The following is a 22,255-nucleotide window of genomic DNA, read 5'->3' as shown; positions in this document are numbered from 1 at the left end:
TAAACAGAACTATAGTTTTATGGATAGCCAGTACAAGACTCAGATTTTGAATATGTTATGTAAGATTATAACATAATACAACTATAATGGATCTATATTCCATGTAGAATATGCTAGTCTTAGCCAAAGCAGGTGGGATAAGTGTGACATTTAGCCTTAATACTCTGGGCAAGGAGGGGTAAAATCAAGTTAAGAATCCCATTCCCGACTGCTATCCCATAACTCCTACTGGAAAGCACAGATATTTGTAATTAAGGTCAGCTGTGACACACCAAGCCTGGAAAAAGATATCTGCATATTTTATCAGGGGAAATTAATGGTTATTTTTAAATATTGTCATATTTTGATTGGGGACAGCATTTGTGTAGAGAACAGGTGTTTTGAATGGTCTCTTTTTGTTAGGATGTTAAGTATCCTGGATTCTGTCTGCATAAATAGTTTTGTAGCATGTAATCTGATCATACTACTCAACTTGCCTCCCTTTTTAAAAATGCTTTGAAACCTTAGAAACACACCATAAGATTGTCGATAACCGTTTTGTCTCACAACTGAATGACTGACTTAATACCTGCTACTGGATTAGTGGTGCTGGAAGAGCACAGCAGTTCAGGCAGCATCCAACAAGCAGCGAACTCAATGTTTCGGGCAAAAGCCCTATTAATACCTGCTGTTATTGATGCCCTTAATTTTAGAGTTAGGAGATGGTGAGGACTGCAGGTGCTGGAGATCATAGTCGAGAGTGTGGCGCTGGAAAAGCACAGCAGGTCAGGTAGCACCTGAGGAGCAGGAGAATCGATGTTCCCGGCTAAGCCCTTCATCAGGAATGAGGCTTGTGGGCTGGGGTTGGGGGGCGCGGTGGAGGGTGGCGTTGAGAGATAAATGGGAAGGGGTTGTGGGGGGGGGAAGGTAGCTGAAAATGCTATAGTAGATTAAGGTGGGGGGGGAGGAGAGGTGATAGGTTAGAGAAGAAAATCGACGTTTTCGCCATAAGCCCTTCATCAGGAATGAGGCTTGTGGGCTGGGAGGCTGAGAGATAATTGGGAGAGGAGTGGGCTATTGCCAAACCCTTACCACCTGATGCCTGGAGGAAGAAACGCTCCTATTCTGTCTTGGGACCCTGCAACCACAGTGGATCAACGTGGATTTCACCAGTTTCCTCATTTACCCTCCCCCCACCCCCCCAACATTATTTCAGTCCCCAACCCTCCAACTCAGTGCCGCCCTCCTGACCTGTCCATCACCTTTTCCATCTATCTGCTCCACCCTCCTCTCTGACCTATCACCTTCTCCCCCACCTCATCAACCTATCACGTTCTCAGCCACCACCCCCCCTCCTCTTTCCCCCCCCCCCCCCCCCCCCCCACCGCCTCCCTTCCATTTATCTCTTCGCCCCCTGTCTCACAAGCCTCATTCCTTATGAAGGGCTTATGCCCAAAACATCGAATCTCCTCCGATGCTGCCTGACCTGCTGTGCTTTTCCAGCACCACACTGTCAACCTTAATTTTAGAATGCAATATGTACAATCTGAGTAATAGATTTCATGTATGAGCAAGTTTGTACATTATGGGTCTCATTCATTCCATCACAATAAGCCTTTGTTATTTCAGCAAATAAGTTGCATATAAAAGATGCCTGAGCCCATAGCATGAATGGTGTTTTAAAAGTAATAGTGATTTCACATTGTCCAAATCTAAATTTTGTTCCTCCAAATAGCATTTATCAGTGCATTTGATCCCTAGCTGAATCATCAGTATTTTTCAACCAGTGAAAGTGTCTTATTGATTAGCAGAAGCAAAATATTTCTAAATACTGGTGCAAATGAGTACTGTTTTTTCAATTGGGACAATAGGCAAAAAACGTTGAGGTGCTTTACCAAGACCTTTGTGATGCAATTCTTCAGAGCAATGCAGAGTTCCCTCATGTGTTTGGAAGTAAGTACTGCAATATTGAAATTGTCTGTTTGGAATTTATGCTTACATAAAAATTGCTGATAAACATTGTACCTGTTGTCTCCACTTTGTCTCCTACTCCTTATCAAACAATATACATTGTGGCTCAGTAAGGGAACATAATTTTGTTTCAAGAAAATATGAAGGGATGGTTCACTAATATTTCTAGATGTCTTTTATTGGATATGTAATAAATACGAGCAAGTTGAAAATTTAAATGAGGTGCTATTTTGGCCTATTTGCATTTTTCTCGATATCTGCTTTCAATTTTAATATTTTGAGGCTTTTTAGCTAATGAGAACACCATCCCAACTTCATTGCTAATGTAACCTGCTGGATCGCAACCACTTGAGACAACCTTGCAAATTGCAATTATGTGCCTAGGAACACAATGAAGAATGGTTCTGTGTTTAACAGCATTTGATTTACTTTAATTTACAACAAAGTTGAATGCAGTATACGGCATCTTAAAAAGAGAAATATGTTTCTATGAAATTTCTTATGCTACATAGAATAACATTACATTTTTAAATTCTAGAAACATTAAGACTCAAAATGTCACAGCTTTTAATTTCTGAATTTTTTTTGCAGTGTTCAAATATCACTTGCTCATGCAATGATAGTTCAGTGTTACTCACTCCTGAACCATCTGGAAGTTGGACTTCCACTCCTCCTCACCCACAACAATGCTAACTGATTGAAACTACATGTCCAAAAATCCCATTAGAATGAGAAGTGAAAGCCTTGCATTTAAAGGCAGCAAATGGAATTTCTAAATGCCACAGTTGCATGTAAACAGGAAAGTTTTCCACCCTTAAAAGTACAGGAGGACAAACAGGACCTTAGAAATGGTTGTGCTAAGTTTGATATTGCAATAAAATATGTTAAAAATTAAGTGGATAAGGCTGTGTCAGCTTTGTTAAAGCACTGTTGCGATGAATGGGTCAGTTTTCAAAACTGATTTAGAATATCCTTTTCAGGTGAGTTGGAAGATTGTGAATAACGCCTAGGAGATTTACACACCCTGCCCTCAAGTTATTTGCATACTTATGATGAAATAGAACTTGCATTTTATGAGGCCCATATATCATATGTGTCCCATTAATATACTAACCCAAAGTATATCAAAGTTTAAATTAGTGGTCAAATTAGAAATTATCAGTTAATCAATGGGGAATTTAAATGCTAAATCCCAGAACTTCCTAAGGCAGTTACATTCATCGTCCAAACTGAATATTGGAGCATATGACTTCTTGTTCCCCATAATTGTTAGCCAAGTAGTGGATCACTGTAAATTGCAAATTAAGATTAGCATCATTATAATGGATAACATTATTAATGAAACTTATTTTAATGAAGATCATGGATGATATCATTTTTGGCCACTTGAACAATAAAGCAAAAATATCCGTGTAACATAGAGACTTTATTTATTCAGTTTTATTCTGAGGTAGGCATGGGTTGGGGTCTGTAAACAGCTTACTTTGATAACATCAGAGATTTTGGGTGTTTGATATTTTTTAAACTTGTGGCTACAGGCTATATGACCATGATTCTGTTTGTTTATTCTTTGGCTGCATATGATATGAGGAAGACTATATTTATGATTTTTTTTGTTGCCCTGAGAAAGCTGTCTTTTTTGACTGCTGGCTTCATTGTGCTTCACAAATGTAAGTTAGAAATACTATATAACATAGCAGAACTCAAAAGTGATAGTGTTCCACAATATTTTTGCAGTTGTCTTTCTCAAGGATAGAATTTACACATCTGGGAAGTGATAGGGGCTATCAGTTGATGTGGTGAGCTGCTACTGTATGTGTAATAGCTATTACATACTATAACAGAACACTGCTAGTGGTGGATAGAGTTGACACTGTGCCCAGTGGCAGGGCTACAGATGAAACAGGCAATCCAGACCTTTTATGGTGTCTTGCAAAGTTTTTGTGGTTGTATCCAGCTAAGAGTAATTTTGTCTCAGTAAGACAATAGAACTTTTAATGAATCTGTCTAGCCACTGACAAGAGCATCTGAGTCTGTACTGGAATTGCCACTGTATTTGTATGGCTGCCCTGGTTAGACTTGTGAGCAATTGTTGAAATCAGTGCTTCATTGAAGATCATTTTGGAGCTTGTTCGACATGTTTGATTTAGTTAAGTTTGACACTAATCATGCTGATGAGATGAGAATTGCTACCACTAACGTCAAGACAGCATTTGACCAAGTGGGGCACCAAGAACTCCTAGCAAAATTGAAGTTGGTGGAAATTGGGAAAAACTCTTTTCTGCTTCGAGTCATACAAAGCACATGGAAGGATGGTTGAGGTAGTTGAAGGTCCTCTGTTATGACTACAGGAGCTCTTAAGAGTAAGTTTCTAGGCACAGTGTTGTGCTAGTTCATGAATAACATTTTTTTTTATTAGCTAAGATCAAGAAGAATGGTCATTGATAATTGCCAATTTAATACCATTCTCACCTCGTAATATTGAAGCAGTTGTGTTCATATGTAGCATGACCTAGACAGCATGTTGATTTAGGCTGATAATTGGTAACCATCATGCATGCTACAGAAGAACCAGGCAATGACCATCCTCAGCAAGAGAGAATCTGACCATCTCCCCATGACATTCAGTGGCATTGCCATCAATATCCTGAATGCCACCATTGAAAATAAACTAACCTGAAACAGCCTGATTAAATACATGACTACCAAAGCAGATCTGAGGCTGTAAATTCTGCAACAAGAACTCCCCTCCACTTCACAAAGCCTGGCTACCGTTTACAAGACACAGGTCAGGAGTGTGATGCAATGGTCACTACTTACCTTTGAGTGTAGTTGCAACAAGATTTAAGCTCAGCACCATCCACGTCAAAGCAACTACCTGATTGGTACCCATCCACCACCTTAAACATTCATTTTCTCCACTACTGATAAAATGGTGCAACCATGTGCTCCATCCACAAGGTGCACTGCAACAAGTTGCTGAGAGTCGCTCAATAGCATGGCCACTATCACCTACAAGAGCAAGAGTGGCCTTGTGCAAGCACTGCCATCATCTGTAATTTCCTTTCCAAACGATTCACCAATCTGACCTGAAGCTATATTGCTGTTTTAGTACTGTCACTGTATCAAAATCCTGGACTTTGCGTCTGAACAGTGATGTGGGTGAACCACCACAACATAGACTGAAGCAATTAAGGAGACTGCTCGCCACCATTTTCTCAAGGGCCATTAGAAATGGGCAATAAATGCTGGCCTGGCCAGTGATGTCCACACCCATTCAAAATATATTTTTAAAGAATAACTGCGATTTAGCAGCCGTAGCCTGACAATGCTGCAAGCATACCTGGCTTCTTTGTTATCTGAAAGTTTTGAATTGTACTGAGTACTGTAATGTAGATGATAAGCAGGCCGAGTGAAGGGAAGCCGACAAAGATTTTCGAGTCAAGCGCACCACTTTGAGGAACTGTTGACCTTCAATCGTGACCATTTTTCTATGTTAACTCAATGACTGGAAGGCAAAAAGTAAAGAGATGTAACAATCACAGTACGTTACAATACCTTATTTAAATTGAACTTTTGAATTAAGTTTGATCAATCCATTATCAAAATATTTAAAACATCAAGGAGTTTGGCAAAATGGATGTTTCATAGTATTATCTCCATTGTCAGATTCCTTTAGACAGTTTGTTTGGTTGGGTGCATTTGTGCATATTTGTATTTTGTAATTACGAATTTTAAACCTCATCACACCTGTATCTCGATACCTTGCCTGTCTTACTATGTTTATATTGTTTGGAGTGATGTGTTAATTCCATAGTATTTGTGCTATGTCTTGAATTATACCAGTGGGTTTGCAAAATGAGTTAGAATTTCATGTCTCGTTATTGTTTTTTTTAGGTTTTGTTCAGTTTTGAACAGTATTCTGCCAAGAATTCTGCAGCACAGTCAAGTTAATAATGGAACAGTATACAGCAAATAACAGCAATTCAACTGAACAGATAGTGGTTCAGGGACAAATTCAACAACAGGTATTAATCAAATGGGTCAAATGCTTTCATTTATGCACGTGGTTTGCAATTTACACGTATAGATTTACTGCATTGCCAGTCTTTAGGTAGTATGCAAGAATTGTCCAGGATAGCTTGCCCTTTTGATGTTTTTCCCTATACTTTCTTAATATTAACTGCAAGATTGGAAATTTGTTGTATGGACAATAGTGCCAGTTGCACATACCAACCAAAGTTGGGAATTTGGATAGCATTTAGTTTTGGTATATCTTGATTTCAGGACCAATTGTCTTTATGTTCTTCTTGATGATCCAGCCAATTTTCCCTCTGATTGAATACTGAGCACTCCAGAGAGGTTACTTGTTCCTTTCATTCATCAGGAATTGGAATCTTCTGGAGAAAATGCAAAGGAGAAAATATAACTTCAGCTTCTTAATTATCTGTATTCTACAAGTACTGAAATTTTGTATTTGTAAGACAATACGAATTCTCTGTATTTAGTTTTTTTTTGTTTTCCCTCTCCTAGAGTCAGCCATTAATGGTCCAAGTTAGTGGTGGTCAGTTAATCACATCCACTGGTCAACCAATCATGGTTCAGGCAGTACCTACAGGACAAGGACAGACAATTATGCAGGTTCCTGTCTCTGGAGGGCAAGGTATACAACAGGTGTGTATATACATTTTTTAGGACAAAATTATTTTTTCTTTATATTCCAGTAATTTAGGGGTTGCATTTCAATTGGACTAATGGACAGAGGACTGTCTATGGTTGTTATTTATAAGGTCTTCGAGATAAAGCCTCACATTAGAGACTGTTACCTAACATAGAAGCCTCTGGAATTGAGGGTAAATAATTAGTTGAGAAATTGGTTAAGTGGCAAGCACCAGAAAATAGGGATAATGGGTGGGTACTCAAATTGCAGGATGTGACCAGTGATGTCCCACAAGGATATGTTAGAGCTTCGGTTATTCATCTTATTAACGACTTGGCTCATGGCATAGAAATTCGTATACAAAGGAACCTCGATTATCCAAGTATCGGATTACCCAAAGGGGATTTCAAGCTCTCTCTCTCTCTCTCTCTCTCTCTCTCTCTCTCTCTCTCTCTCTCTCTCTCTCTCTGCCCCCACACTGTGCCTGGGGTTCTACATAGAGGTGTATCCGAACCCCCCCCCCCCCACTTTCCCCAGATAATCTCTCCAACATTGTCCTGTTCAGAACAGAATGTGAACCTGTCAAAAAATTGTGTGTGTGTGTGCGCTATTTGGAGACTTAACCCACAAAGGCAGCAGCAGTCTTACTGTTGGTGTACAGTCCAGCTGCCCCGGAGTGGACGGAAGGGGCAGGATGGACAGGGGTTGGACGGTGGGTGGGGATGGATCGGGGTGCTTGGTTGGGGGTGGGTGGGAGTGGATGCTGTTGGGGATGGGTGGGGTGGTGTTGGGGGGGGCAGGTGGGCATGGGATGCCAGGATGGGAGCAGATGAGGTTGGGCGCGGACGGAGGGGGGAGGACGGGGTTGGGTGCGGCGGGGGGGGTGTGCTGACAGGGTTGGGGGTGGACGGTGTTGGGGGCTGGCAGGACTGGGGTCTCGCACGCAGTGTGCTGCTGCCTATTCTCTTCAACGGGGAGCAGACTTTACAGAAACTCCAAGCCCCAGAGGAAATCAATTAACCACATAATCAATTATCTGAACCAAATACTACCCGGCCATCTCGTTCAGATAATAGAGGTTCCTCTGTATTCAATTTTGCTTATGACATAAAGTTAGGTGACATTGTAGATGCAGATAAACTTATGAAGGGATACTGATAAACTAAATGAATTGATAAACTATCAAGTGTGAGGTTATCCATTTTGGACTGTAAAAGGATAGATCAAGGCTACTTTCTAGAAGTTAAAGGTAGTGGATGCCCAAAGACACTTGGGTGCATGATGTGTAAAATCTCACAAACTGGTACAGAAAATAATCAAGAAAACTAATGGAATGTTGCCCTGTATATCTAGAGGACTGGAGTACAAGGATGCAGAAATTGTGCTACAGTTATACAAAATCCTTGTTAGGCTCCAGTTGGTGTACTGTGAGCAGAACTCGGGCATCACATTTTAAGAAGGATAGCCATGGAGAAAGTACATAAATTTACAAGAATAATACCTATACTTGAATTGAGTTATGAGGAGAGATTTTTGTAAATTTTAAGCCTATCTTCTCTAGAAGTTAGAAGCTATGGGGTGATCTGATCGAAGTCCTCAAGATATTACCAGGAAAAGACAAGGTAGATAAACTATTTCCATAGGTTGGAGATTCTAGAACTAGGAGACATAACTTGAGAATGAATGGTAGAATACTCAGGAGAGATGTTAGGAAGGATCTCTACACACAGGGTGGTAGATGCATGGAGCTCCTATCTACAAACTGCAGTGGATGTCAGCCAGTTGTTAATTTTATATCTGATATGGATTATTTTTTGTTTCTTACAAAAAAAAGGAGTTAAGGGAAATGGGCCAAAGGCTACAGTTAGGGAGTTCGGTCACAGGTCAGCCATGATCTAATTCAATAGTAGAACAGGCTCGAGGGGCTGAATGACTCATGTAAATGTGAGGGTCAAGAAGGCACATCAATACCTCTTCTTCCTCAGGCTGCTAAGGAAATTTGGCATGTCCACAATGATCCTCACCAACTTTTACAGAGCACCACTGAAAGCATACTATCCAGTTGCATAACGGCCTAGTATGGCAACAGCTCTGCCCGTAAAAAAACTACACAAGGTTGTGTGCACAGCCCAGACCATGGCTGAAGCCAAGTTTCCATCTGTGGACTCCATTTACATGGCTCATTGCCGCAGAAAGGCTGCCAACATCATCAAAGACACATTCCACCCTGGTAATGCTCTCCTACAATTTCTTCTGTCAGGCAGAAGGTACGGAAGTTTGAACACATGCACAAGCAGGTTCAAGAACAGCTTCTCTGCCATTATTGGACTATTGAATGAACTGTCTAACTTCAAATAATGCTGATCTTGTTAATGTTGATTTTGCCTAGTGCACACCCTGTGCAATGTAACTTGTATGCCCATGGCCAAGTTTTTTTTTTCACCCTATGACTTTTATATCCTTGCTTACTATGATCTGCCTGTGCTGCTCATAAACAAAGCTGTTCACTTTACTTAGGTACACATGACAATAAATCAAATCACCATCATCCTATTTTCTATGCTCAGCTAGCAAAGCCCAGGAATCAAATTTAATAGAAATGGCTTAGTGTCCCCTTTTCTTATTTAGTATAGTACAGTTGGTTTCCACTTCCCCAAAAGTTTTTAAAATTAGTCCGAGTTTGCCATCATCATTTTCACATACCACCTGCTGGGAAATGTACATCTGAATTTTAGGGCGGTAATGATATTTACATGTTGAATAGCTTGAAGCTTCAAAATGTAAACATGACTTTGAGTGCCTGTGCCATATATTGAGAACTTTAGTTGAAACAGCGTAGTCATCAATGGATTGGCCTTTGAGCTAAGGGAATGAGTGAATCAGGCTATCTGCAGCAATGATCTCTTTGATGACTGAAATTACCTTGTTCAATTATATTTTTAGCCTTTTTTGTAGAAAATGTCACTGAAAATAAAACAAAGCTAAATTCATTCTTGTATCCAGTATTAGGTTCTGCTCGAAATATTTCCATGAGGAGTATGCCCTGTAGCTTTCTATTTTTAATAAAATTATTTATATAATTTACCAGCCGTGAATAACTTACAGGGCTTTCAGTGTGTTCTAATATACAAATATTTAATGCACCTTTCATATAATTTGTAGTTACAAATATGACTGTTTGTGCATTCTTTTCAGATTCAGCTGGTTCAACCAAGTCAGCTCCAGCTTCAAAGTGGGCAAGCTGTTCAGGTCCAAAACCAACCGGGACAGGCACAACAAATCATTATTCAACAGCCGCAAGCAGCTGTGACAGCAGGACAAACACAGGTAAGGCATGGCCTTTTTTTCTTAAACATCATATCCAACACTTGAATGTCAACGTAGATTGTGTGTATAAGTTTGTGTAGTTCTTGAACTTGCATGTTTCAGACTGACTGGCAAGACTGCTACCACTGATCCATGAATTAAATTGGATGACCTTTTGACCTCGAACTAATTTTTTTTTGCCTGTGTATGTGATCCATTTTGATTTAATCTTTCATGGGATGTGGGCGTCACTGGGATAAGAACAATATTTGTTACCAATCTCTAATTGCCCTGGAACTGAGTGGTTTGTGACTCTTCAGTGGACAGTCACCAAGTCAACTACATTGAGTCAAAAGTAGTACAGACTAATTAAGAATGGCAGAATTCCTTCCCTAAAGAGCGTGTGTCATCTGCCATGGTGGGATTTGAACCGAAGTCCCAGACTATTAGCCTGGGACTCTGGATTACTTACTTAGATTTTGTCTGACATGGGACCTGAGAAGCTTTGGATAGGAAGGCTCTGCCTCCAACCCTAGACAATTGCTCCAACCCAAATGGTCTCCCACTCTTTGAAGATTTTCTGTGAATATACCTCTCCAGGTGCCCTTTGGGCCAGCTTCATCTTCTTTTGCCTCATGGTGTCCATTCAACTGTCGTTCTGGCGGGGCATATACTATAATACTATATTCTGCCAGTCTCAGCCACCTTTCTATCTCAGTGTCCTTTAGGTATCTCTGACCAGTCCTGTGCAGCACTACTTCTGTGGTAATGTGGACTCTCCAAATTATGCTCAGCATCTGCGGCAGCACAGTGGCTCAGTGGTTAGCACTGCTGTCTCACATGACCAGGGACCCAGGTTGAATTCCGACCTAAGGCAACTACCTGTGTGGAGATTGCACATTCTCCCCGTGTCTGCATGGATTTGCTCCGCTGAGGTGAATTGGCCATGCTAGGTTGCCCATTGTTCCCAGGAATGTGTAGATTAGGTGGATTACCTATGGGAAATGCAGTATTACAGGGATAGCATAAAGGGGTGAGTCTGGGTGGCACGCTCTTCTGAGGGTCATTTTGGACTTGATGGGCAGAATGGCCTGCTTCCAGACTGTAGGGATCTTATGATGTTACCTACACAGTGTTTGGGGAGCTCTGAATTACTTGTCAATAATTCCTTGTAACTCAACAAATGTGTAACTCCTGCTTAGATAGAAGCCAAGTTTCTGAAGTACCACTCCTGACTAACGTGAAAGATGTCTATGGAAATTGGCAACTCACCATTCCATTTTTGCTGTATTTTCTTAACCTTATACCTCAAATTACAAATCCAGATCTAATATATTGTGCTGTCATATTTTTATATACTAATGAATCATAGGCTTTTGTCTGTTCTAAAATCATGGCTAGTAAATGTTGAAATCGATCATCTTGACAATAACTGAGAGCACATCCATTGTATTTTGACAATAGTGTTAGCCATTGAGATTTGACAGTTTTCCACCTGTAATGTTGAATGTTACAATATCAAAGCTGCTTAAATTTCAAGAATATTTCATGACAAAAATAAATATATAACCACTTTGCAACCTGATTTTTCTTTTCCTTATGTTATCTTAAGGTTTTCATTCTTTTGTTGCTTTTTCTAAACTTTATCATTATTTTTAATGTTTTTTTCAAAAATAAAAGATTTAATGTTAGTTACCATTTTATCTGAACTTTCCAAGTTCCACGGTTCATTTCAAAAAGTGAAAGTTGACTTTCTTCCCGAAATGTTGCAGCTTGACTGAATTGGTGTCACCCTCACCTCTGACTTAGATAATACAGCCAGACCCTCACCAAAAGACAATGAAAACAGAAATTGCTGGAAAACGTTAGCAGGTCTTGCTGCCTCTAAGGAGAGAGAAACAGGGTTAATGTTTTAGTGTGTGATCTTTGACCAGAATGCTGGTTCTGATTTTCCGCTGTTAAAACATGTACACACAAATTAGGATGACATTTCATGCAGTTTTGAGTTTTGTGATAGTATTTGTAGAAGAGGTTTGAGTTTTCCTAGTATTGGGGTCAATGTCCCTCCCTCAACTGCCACTGCTCAGAATGTTTGTAAGAATTTGGTACATTCAAATACCTGCAACATTTGCTTGCATAATTATAATAACTGCATGTCAGGACCAGGCATCTATAGTTGAAACATTTCAGCTGTTTCTGGGAATTGTCATACTAATACCTGGCATGGAGGAGTTATCTTATGAGCAAAGCTTGAACAAATTCAGACTCTATGTTCATTGGAACTTAGAAGAATGTCAGTTGATCTCATAAAAACATGTAAGATTCATAAATGCTAGACAAAGGTAAATGCTAAGAGGATGTTTCCTCAATGGAGAGTCTAGGACTGGAGGATATAGTCTCAGAATTAAAGAGCACCAGCTTAAGACTGAGATATGAAATCTCTTCTCTGAGGGTTGAGAATCTTCAGAATTCTTTGCCACAGAAAGCTGAAGGGCAGCATCCTTGCACATATTTAAGACTGAGGTTGGTAGATAAATTCTTGTTCAGTAGGAGAATCTGGGGTTGCGGGGGGAAAGGGCAGAAATGTGACATGAGGAATGTCAGGATCAGCCATGATTCTATTGAATGGCAGAGCAGGATCAAGGGGCTGAACAGTCTACTCCTGTTCCTATTTCTTTTGATTTTATAAATTACTTCTTTGAAAGTAACCCCAGAGTCTCTTGCTCAATCAGTTGAGGCATAAAACTCCAAAAATGTATATTGCTTTATTAATAGTAAAGTTAAATTGATCTTTGCAATTTTCAATTCCCAAAATGTTTCAAGCTTATGTTTTAATTAGTAGATGGGTTGCTGCCAAACTAGCAGTTAGTTATCGGAGTTTTTAGAAAATTGCTCCAAGGGGAGGTGGTGGCATAGTGGCAATGTCATCGAACTGGTAATTCAGAAACCCAACTAATGTCTGGGGGACATGGTTCAAATTCTGGCAGATAGTGACGTTTTAATTCAATAAAACTTTGAATTACAAACTAGCCTAATGGACATTTTTCACTGGAGTGTAGTAGGTTGAGCAATGGTCTTTACAGAGGTTTATAAAATCATGAGCATAGATAAGGTGAATAGCAAAGGTTCTTTTTTTTCTCACTTTTTTTCTCTCTACAGTTCAAAAGTAGGGGGCATATTTTTAAGGTGAGCAGAGAAAGATTTAAAATGAATAAGGGGCAAATTCTTTTTTAAGTATAGTGGTTCGTGTGTGGAATGAACTGCCAGAGGAAGTGATGGATGCGGGTACGGTTTCAACGTTTAAAAGAAATAGTTTAAGTACATGAATAGGAACGGCTTGGAGGGATATGGGCCAAATGCAGACAGGTGGAATTAGTTTAGTTTGGGAAAATGGTCCGTGTAGTCTAGTTGGACACTGATTTGTTTCAAAAACTCACATGGATCACTAATGTAGGCCAGACCATAAGGATGCCAGGACGTATGGATCTAGACCTGCAGCAAAGTGGTTATGTTTATTCATTCATGGGTGTGGCCAGAGGGCATGACATCAAGATCCCGTGGACAAAAACAGCAAAGTCTATTTGGCTTAGATGATCAAATAACAACAACTTATGGTTGAGATAAGTGAATAGCTCATGCGGAGATAGCCCTTAATATTAAATTACACTTCTCAACACTCAGTCTCACCAGTCTTGATGCTGACCATATCAGAACCTTAACCTGACCTTGATGTCAAGTCGAATGCAAAGCCTGAATAGCTGAACCAATTGTTGAGTTATAAATATCAATATTAACCTAATATTCTCATTGGGATTGAAACTGAGCCATAAGAAATTCTTTTAACTTGGCTGTCAACTTTAAGCTATTATCAGTGGCTATTCAACACAGTGACAGCATCTCCCATTCATACCAGTTTGAAAAATTTTATTTGTTCATTAACACCACTACAGGTTAGACTTTGTAAAATCATAAATTAAAAGTGTTTGTTAGAATAGATTCTCTACACTGTCCATAATCCTCTTAAGGCTCACTTTATATTGTATATGCTGAACTGCATTTAATGATCAATGTATAAATATCTATGTTAAACTTGGAAAGTGGCAAAAAATAATTAATTATTTCCATAACTAAATGTGGTCAACAGCAAATAGTGCAAGGACAGCAGGTGGCACAGACTGCAGAGGGACAGACAATTGTATACCAACCGGTTAATGCAGACGGCACCGTACTCCAGCAAGGTAACCGGCAAAGTTTATTTGAATTCATAAAAAAAAGAACTGCAGATGCTGGAAATCTGAAACAAAAACAGAAATTTCTGGAGAAATGTAGCAGGCGTAACAGCATCTATGGAGAGTAAGCAAAGTTAATTTCTCCAGCAATTTCTGTTTTTGTTTGACTTCATGTTTTGATTTTACTCAGAATATTAACGGCAAATAGTAGTGATTTAATTAGCTGGTGTTCTCTCCCTCACTTTCCTCCTATTGCTATTGAAATTCTGGTGTGTCACTTTGCCACACTTCTATTGTATAACTTCATTACTTGAAGATATATGTCTTCTTTCTCCTACAAATGTGCTGCTAATGTAGTTATATTTTATTTTCTCAACTCACTGTGATAGGGTGACTATCAGTAAAGTGCACTTACCACATACAGGTTCAAAGCTGATTAGGCCCACAAATGCCTGTCCATGGATTAATTGCTTGATCTGTGTTTTGAAAAATAAATATAGTGTATGACTATATATACATAGAAAGAGAGAAGAATATTAGAGTTCATCATATCGAAGCATATAAAATTTTGAGGACTGGACACACTGAATATGAGGATGATGTTTCCCCTGTTTGGAGAGTTGCGAACAAGTTGTCAGGTTCTCAGAAAATTATGTAGATCTTTTAGGACCTAGGTGAGGAGACATTTCTTCATTCAGAGTGGGGAACCCATGGAATTCTCTTCCACGTAACATATCAAGTCACTGAATAGATATAATAAATAAATAAAGTTGTCAAAGGTGTGAGGAGAGCCTCTGTATGAAAGTATGAAATGGAAAAACTAGTCATGAACATATTGAATGGCAGAACCAGCTCAATAGGCTGAATAGCCTACTCCAGCTCCTACTTTCTATGTTCTATAACCCTATTTTTGTGTGGGAGGGCTAAAGACATAATTCTAATGAATAAATTGGATTATAATTTGTCTGTTATTCAGCTAGACAGTTAAAGTTACCTCTTTTCCCAAGTCCAAAACTAAACAGAGACCAGAGTAAAAACAAAGTCTTGGCTTAAGACTTGATGTCTTCTCTGCTGATGCTGAAAATTATTTGAAGATCACAATGATGGTAAAGTATTGCAAAGCATATAGAAATAGTAGACTTTCGTTTTAAAAAAAAAACAAATCAAATTTTAAATGGTTTCAGGAAAAGCAACATTGGCTGGTTGTGTTTTTGATGATAGACCATTTAAAAGGAGGTATTAATAAAATTAAAATACATGAATGATACAATGTTAAATTTGATATTTCCCTGCCTCCTTTAGGGATCACCTTCAAAGTAACAATTTAGTATGTTTACAAGCAGCAAGAAATAAGTATATAAAATTACACATCAGGAAGGCAATTTGAGTTTATAGTAAGTCAACTTTTGGAATTAATAACTAAGTTGTTGCTTGGCTGGATTTCCATGATTTTTCACAGTTTTCACTTAAATTCATACTGATTGAATGCGATGGCCAGGTGACAGTTATTTTTTCAAATTGCTGCTGTTCAATAAACCATATCTACAGAAGATGCTTAGTCTCACCATGTTCAAATAAGCTAGAGTAGGTTTACTATTAATAGGGATAGAAAATACAGGCTACTAAAGATCTTCTCTAATTTCCGTTAAAAATTACAATCATTGGTGCTGCACACCATACTCATGAAAGAGCTATCCTTCACCACCAAAACTGTTTGCAAACCAATTTGCTACAAAAGCTGGATATTGATTGAAGAGCTTCTGTCATGTGCTGCTGCTGCTGCACCTTACTGTTCCCTTTTGTTGTGTCTTATCCTGTAGTGATATCCGACTGGCGCAAATGCGACAGTTATTCGGGAGGAATATATGTTCAAACAAAGCTTGGCTGATGATATATATTCTTTCTAGAACATCATTGCAAGTGAGGATGGCGCAATGCAATGTCTCTGCAGTGCTGCTAGCATAAAATGTTGATTCAAGGCTGGATGTTTTCTTCTATTAGAGTCATACAGCACAGAAGTGTCCTACAGCCCCGTTGAATCACCGCCTGCCTATTTACATGAATCCTGTTTTCCAGCCTCTCATTTTATGATATCAAGCGCTCATCCATGTATATTCAAAAGTTAAGGTTTCCCATGTCAACTACCTTCTCAAGTATTATTTTCAAGATACCCACCACCCTGTATGTGTAAAGATTTTACCTCTCATCCTCTGTAAACCTCCTGCCCTTCAACTTAAAACAATGGACTCATTATGGACTCTTTGATTAAGGGGAGGAGCTGCTTTCTGTGCATTCTGTCGATGCCTCTCATAGTGTTATATCACCTCTGTCAGGTTCCCAGCCCTCCCATTTTTTCTGCTCTAAAGAAAACAGCCCCAGCCTATCCAGCCTTTCATTGATAAAATGCTCCAACTCTGGCACCATCCTGGTGAATCTTCTCTGCACCCCCTCTAGTACAATTACATCATTCCTATTGTATGATGACCAGAACAGCAGACAATGTATCAGCATTGGTCTAATCAAAGTTCTGTACAGCTCCAATTTAATGCACCTTTTCTTATACTCTATGCCTTGATTGATAAAGGCAAATGTCCTGTATGTTGCCTTAAACAACCTATTAATCTGTTCTGTCACATTCAAACATGTGTGAAGAAACACCCCAAGATGCCTCTTTCTGAGCTTCCAGATGTCCTGCCATTCATTGAGTACTCCCTTGTCTTTTTACTTTTCCAAGATGTAACACCTCACACATTCCAAGGTAAAATTGTACCTGCTGCTGACTTACCCATCTGATGTATCATTGTTATACCATGGATCTTGGCATAAAAGCTCCAGAACAATAAAGCTTGAGGTAAAATGGTGAAAGATTAAAAAGTTGGGGTAGGGGGAGAGAAAGAGCTAAAATTGTATTGCTGGAAAAGCGCAGCAGGTCAGGCAGCATCCAAGTAGCAGGAGAATCGACGTTTCAGGCATGAGCCCTTCACCAGCAACTACAGTCCTCACTTTCTCCTAGGGGGAGAGAAAGTCAGCATGTGGTTGGAACCTCCTTGGACCATGCTGGTACATTCATAGGCAGTACTGCAAGGTGTAAGCAACTTATGCAGCATTAACTACTAGGAGCCACGGCATGTTGGTGTTCCTCCAGCTTCCATTAGAAGGAAATTCAACATATTAATTGAAATTTAAAATCTTTAAGAAAAAGATGAAGTGATTAGTGTGGCATTTACTGCAGAACATTTAAATGTGGGTTATGCATTATTCAGATATGCCATTTTGGTATTGGTTAAATATATCTGAAAAATAGCTACTAAAACGGCCATGAATCAAGCTTCCTGCAGCAAGCCGTTATTCACTTCCTAATATATATAGATATAAACATGTCGACGAGAAAGCAAAAATCACTCCATAGTAAACGGAACTACTAATTTTCACTTAGTAAGCTGCACGGATAAAATATAATGTGTTTATAATGTTTCGCTTTAGATTACAACAAAAATATATTTTGTTTTCTAAGCCTTACCTTAGTATTTCTTTGTGTCATACCACAATACTTTTTTATTCAGCAGTGCAAGCAGTCTTTTCAAAAGTTTCTACTGCACCATGTCAGCATGTGTTCAAGGGTACATCCCCTGTCATTCATATTTTTAAAATTTTCCTTTTTCTGGAAAGTATTTAGTTTCAATTCATTACTTCAGTCCTGTAGTATGATTGAGTTCAGGAGCTTGCTGCATATGTGAACATAAAAGTAAGCCCCCAAAAGAGTGCTGAACTCTCACAATGTAGTAAATATCTCCAAACTACACCATTACAAAACACACATGGCACCCAGGCATAGAGATCTATGGGAGAGAAAAAGGTGGTTCAGCCCATGATGTCTGCAGCAGTCAAAACGACCACCTAATTAATCTGATTTTCCAGCACTTAGCCCATAGCCTTATAAGCCTTAGTATTGCAAGTGAAATTTAAATACTTTTTAAATGTGACAAGGATTTCTTCCTCTACTATTCCTACAGACAGCAAATTCCAGATTCCCAGCACCCTCTGGACGAAAGTTGTTCCTTCCATCTCTAAACCTTTTGCCCATAGCCTTAAGTCTAAGCTCCCAGTTATTTATTCCTTACATCAAGGGGAAAAGATCCTTCCTGTCAACCTTATCTGTGCCACTCATAATTTTATAATCTCAATCACCCCCCCAGTCCCCTCTGCTCTAAGGAAACAACCTCAGTCAGTCCAGTCTTTCTTCATAACTGAAAATCTCCAGCCCAGTAACATCCTGGTCCATCTCGTTTGGACCCTCTCCAGTGCTATGACATCCATCTATAATGTGGATTCCAAGTTCTGAACTAATGCATCATTCACACATGAAAACATATTAGCTAAATATTTGGAAATCTGAACTGTTTAATTGCAATGAACTCTGTTTTGCATTACGTTTAGACTTTTATTTATAAAAAAAAGGTTGTTCTAGTTTGCATAACATTTGGTATGATTTTATTGCAATAATTTAAAGATTAATGCTTTCTTGAAAAGTGAAGGAATTAATCTTGTTCCTTTCATTTTTCTTTTTCCCTTTGTTATCTTGCATCTTTCTGTCAATCACCTTATCTCTATTTTTCACTTTGCCCTCTGTTTGTTTATCTCTTTCTTTTCCTGTCTTGTCTTGTCTTACCTTTCTCCTCTTTGTGTTACATGCTAAAGTTGCAGTCCCTGTTACAGGCATGATCACGATTCCTGCTGCCAGTCTTGCTGGGGCTCAAATTGTCCAGACAGGAGCCAGCACAAGCACCACAAATAGCAGCCAGGGCACTGTAACGGTAACGCTACCTGTTGCTGGAAGCATGGTCAATGCAGGTGGCATGGTGATGGTAAGTCTCTAGTTTTGAGCAACTTTGTGAGTAAATTGCTGCTTACACTAATATTTTGAATCACTGGTTATCTCTCTAACGTCTGTGATAATGGTATATTGAATCATAAGATCTAACCATTTGACTAGGCAGTATACTCAGCAAAGAAGTTGTGATACGTCAGGTGAAGGCATGAGGGAATCTCAGCTTCATTGTGTCCTTGCACTGGGTCACAATCTGGTTACAAGCAACCAGTCACACTTGACTAAACATTTTAAGGGATAATTGTGATGTAGAGTGATCTACATTCTAACATTCTGGAATCCCAATAAACCAAGCCATTGTGGAGCATTTTCCCAGAGACAAGGCTAGTTGATACAGGTGCACAATCCTTTATCTGAAATGCTCGGGACCAGCTGGTCTTCGGAATTCAGAATTTTTTGAATTTCAGAATAAGTGACAGTTTGATGAAATTTTTAAAAGTCTTACTAGAAGAACACACTCACTAAGGGGCCTTGAAACAGAATTGAGGCCTGCCGGTGCTGGGCGAGCTCCCACCCCCATGTCGCATCTGAGTGACACGCATCGAGTGGATGTCGACTTGAGCTAATTGTTTGCACGCCAAGCAACTTTGTTAATGAGAAAAAAACTTCAGGAAAAAAAACCTTTGGACTTTAGAGCTTTTTGGAATTCAGGATTTCGGATAAAGGATTGTCTACCTGTACTTTGCTTTGCTTTGTTAGTATAGATTTGTATTTTGCCACTTCGTACTGCTCTACTGAAAAGACTCTTGCTATAGCTTTAGATTTGCTGAGGAAATGATACTGTATTTCTTAAGTTAATTTCTTTATGTTAACACTTGTTACCAAAGCAGTGTTAAACAATAACTTTGAAGTTTGCTGGTTCATACAGTATACACTAGCTTACTAAACCATTAAAGTTTTATTATAGCTTATAAAATTAGTAATCTTTTCTGGAGAATAAGTTAACCTTGTTAATTTTTCCATTGGTTCTTTTTATGCTTTCTTATACAGATGGTACCAGGGACTAGTACAGTTCCAGCGATGCAAAGGATCCCTTTACCTGGTGCAGAGCTACTAGAAGAAGAACCATTATATGTAAACGCCAAACAGTATCACCGAATCTTAAAAAGGCGACAAGCAAGAGCTAAACTTGAGGCAGAAGGTCGGATTCCAAAAGAAAGGAGGGTAAGTGAAATTACATAAAGTAGTTCTCCTTCCTAAGATGATTGTGTAGCTTTTTTAGATCTTAACTAAATGTTCTCCTATGGTGGATAAATTATATTCCCAATTTTGAATTCGTGTGTTCTAGTGATAACATTTCAATAACCAGATTTTGGCACATGGGAACGGAAAATGGGAACTTTGATCTAGGATTAATTTTCTCCACGTATGCCTACATTGTGAATTCGTACCTCAGTGCTACTGGAGACTATCTGTCTGTCTATATTTGCTAGAAAAATATTTTCAGCTTTTGATATTTTCATTTATTGGCTGAATGTTAGTTATGTTTTTGAGCAATGAAAATCTCTTCAGCCCTTGAGAATCTGTTTTAATATATGATACTGTTTTAATCTTACATATCCTGACTGCTCAAACAGAAAAGGCCAAAGTTAACTCAGCACTATATTGTAGGAGACAGAAAAAGAATATTCATTTTGCATTGAGATCAAATCTCATAAAAATGCCATTCACCCCAACTGGTGTATGTTGTAACGTTCGTTTTATATGAGCTCCTCACACAGAACATGAATCTCTTATTTGGGAGGAGTCTCTCAATCCAACTATCAAGCAGAATATTTTTAATTAAGTTGTGGAAACACATGTACAGACAATACATATAAGTATAATTGATTAAATAGCATACCCTGGAAATAGGAAAAGCAACCAAGGTTACAACTGGGCGAATGCATTTTACAATCTGTGGAAAGAGATGTTTATATGAGTAATATGACCATCCTTTAAGAGGGTAATGCTGTCATGTTTTTCTCTGCCATGGTGTGTGAAGACAGCCTGCACAACAGGTAGTCTGACTTCTCTCTGCTGTTAAAATAAGCTATTCTTATTTATTGTGATAACACTTATTTATTTTTGCAACCGTGTATTTTATTCTCTCTGTAAAGAAATACCTCCATGAGTCACGTCACCGCCATGCAATGCAGCGAAAACGTGGAGAAGGCGGCCGCTTCTTTTCTCCCAAGGAGGGTGATGAGATTGTAAGTTTTGTTTAACTTAATGAAAATGTTATGAAAGAAAGTTTAAACTCAGCAACAAAGGTTATTGAACTTTTAATGATCCACTTAAAAAGATTCAGAAAGCTTCTCTTTACCATGATTATACATTTGATGCTGACAAAAATTCTTAAAAGATATTTAACCCTTTGCTGGATTTGATCACTTAGAGTCATAGAGATGTACAGCACGGAGACAGACCCTTTGGTCTAACTCGTCCAGGCTGACCAGATATCCCAACCTAATCTAGTCCCAAGGAGCTATGAACTTGCACTCCAAGCTCTCTTTGTTCAGCAACACTCCCAAGGACCTTGGCCCATATCCCTCTAAACCCTTCCTATTCATATACTCACCCAGGTGCTTTTTAAACATTGCAATTGTACCAGCCTCTACCACTTCCTCTGACAGCTCATTCCATACGCGCACCACCCTCTGCGTGTAAAAGGTTTCCCCTTAGGTCCCTTTTATATCTTTCCCTTCTCACCTGAAACCTATGCCCTCTAGTTCTGGACTCCCCCATCAGGGAAAAGACTTTGTCTATTTATCCTGTCCAGGAGATCACTCCTCCGCCTTCGGCACTCCAGGGAAAACCGCCCCAGCCTACTCAGCCTCTCCCTATAGCTCAAATCCACCAACCCTGGCAACATTGGGAAGGCAAGGGGGCTGAGTTGTTAGCACTGCTGCCTCACAGTGCCAAGGACACGGGTTTGATTCCAGCCTCTGGCGACTGTCTGTAGAGTTTGCACATGCTCCTCGTGTCTGCGTGGGTTTCCTCTGGGTGCTCCGGTTTCCTCCCACAGTCCAAAGATGTGCGGGTCAGGTGAATTGGCCATGATAAATTGCCCATAGTGTTACGTGCATTAGTCAGAGGGAAATGGGTCTGAGTGGGTTACTCTTCAGAGGGTCGGTGTGGGTTTGTTGGGCCAAAGGGCCTGTTTCCACACTGTAGGGAATCTTAAATCTTAAAAAGCTTTGTAAATCTTTTCTGAACCCTTTCAAGTTTCACAACATCCTT

The 22,255-nt window shown here is 39.3% G+C and overlaps 1 protein-coding gene across 8 annotated transcripts in view; it reads left to right on the top strand.

Annotated features, from left to right (window-relative positions):
- LOC140467454 (nuclear transcription factor Y subunit alpha-like) overlaps positions 1-22,255 on the top strand; it is a 68,052-nt gene that overhangs the window by 18,898 nt on the left and 26,899 nt on the right. For 6 of the 8 annotated variants that reach the window (XR_011955464.1, XM_072563828.1, XM_072563835.1 and 3 more), the window contains exons 2-8: positions 5,848-5,978; positions 6,484-6,624; positions 9,806-9,937; positions 14,061-14,154; positions 18,844-19,010; positions 20,024-20,197; positions 21,133-21,225. Coding sequence is in view for 7 of the 8 variants with exons in the window: in XM_072563828.1 (XP_072419929.1) it covers positions 5,907-5,978; positions 6,484-6,624; positions 9,806-9,937; positions 14,061-14,154; positions 18,844-19,010; positions 20,024-20,197; positions 21,133-21,225 (873 nt within the window). In the remaining variant the exon portion in view is untranslated. Of the gene's footprint in view, positions 1-1,850; positions 1,933-5,847; positions 5,979-6,483; positions 6,625-9,805; positions 9,938-14,060; positions 14,155-18,843; positions 19,011-20,023; positions 20,198-21,132; positions 21,226-22,255 lie in introns of all 8 variants that reach the window. The other 2 variants (XM_072563830.1, XM_072563833.1) reach the window with 2 other exon arrangements.

This window comes from Chiloscyllium punctatum, chromosome 45 (assembly GCF_047496795.1).
Source record: "Chiloscyllium punctatum isolate Juve2018m chromosome 45, sChiPun1.3, whole genome shotgun sequence".
Classification (NCBI taxonomy): domain Eukaryota; kingdom Metazoa; phylum Chordata; class Chondrichthyes; order Orectolobiformes; family Hemiscylliidae; genus Chiloscyllium; species Chiloscyllium punctatum.
Note: the sequence above shows the minus strand (reverse complement) of the source record. Positions and strands in the feature narration are given on the sequence as shown.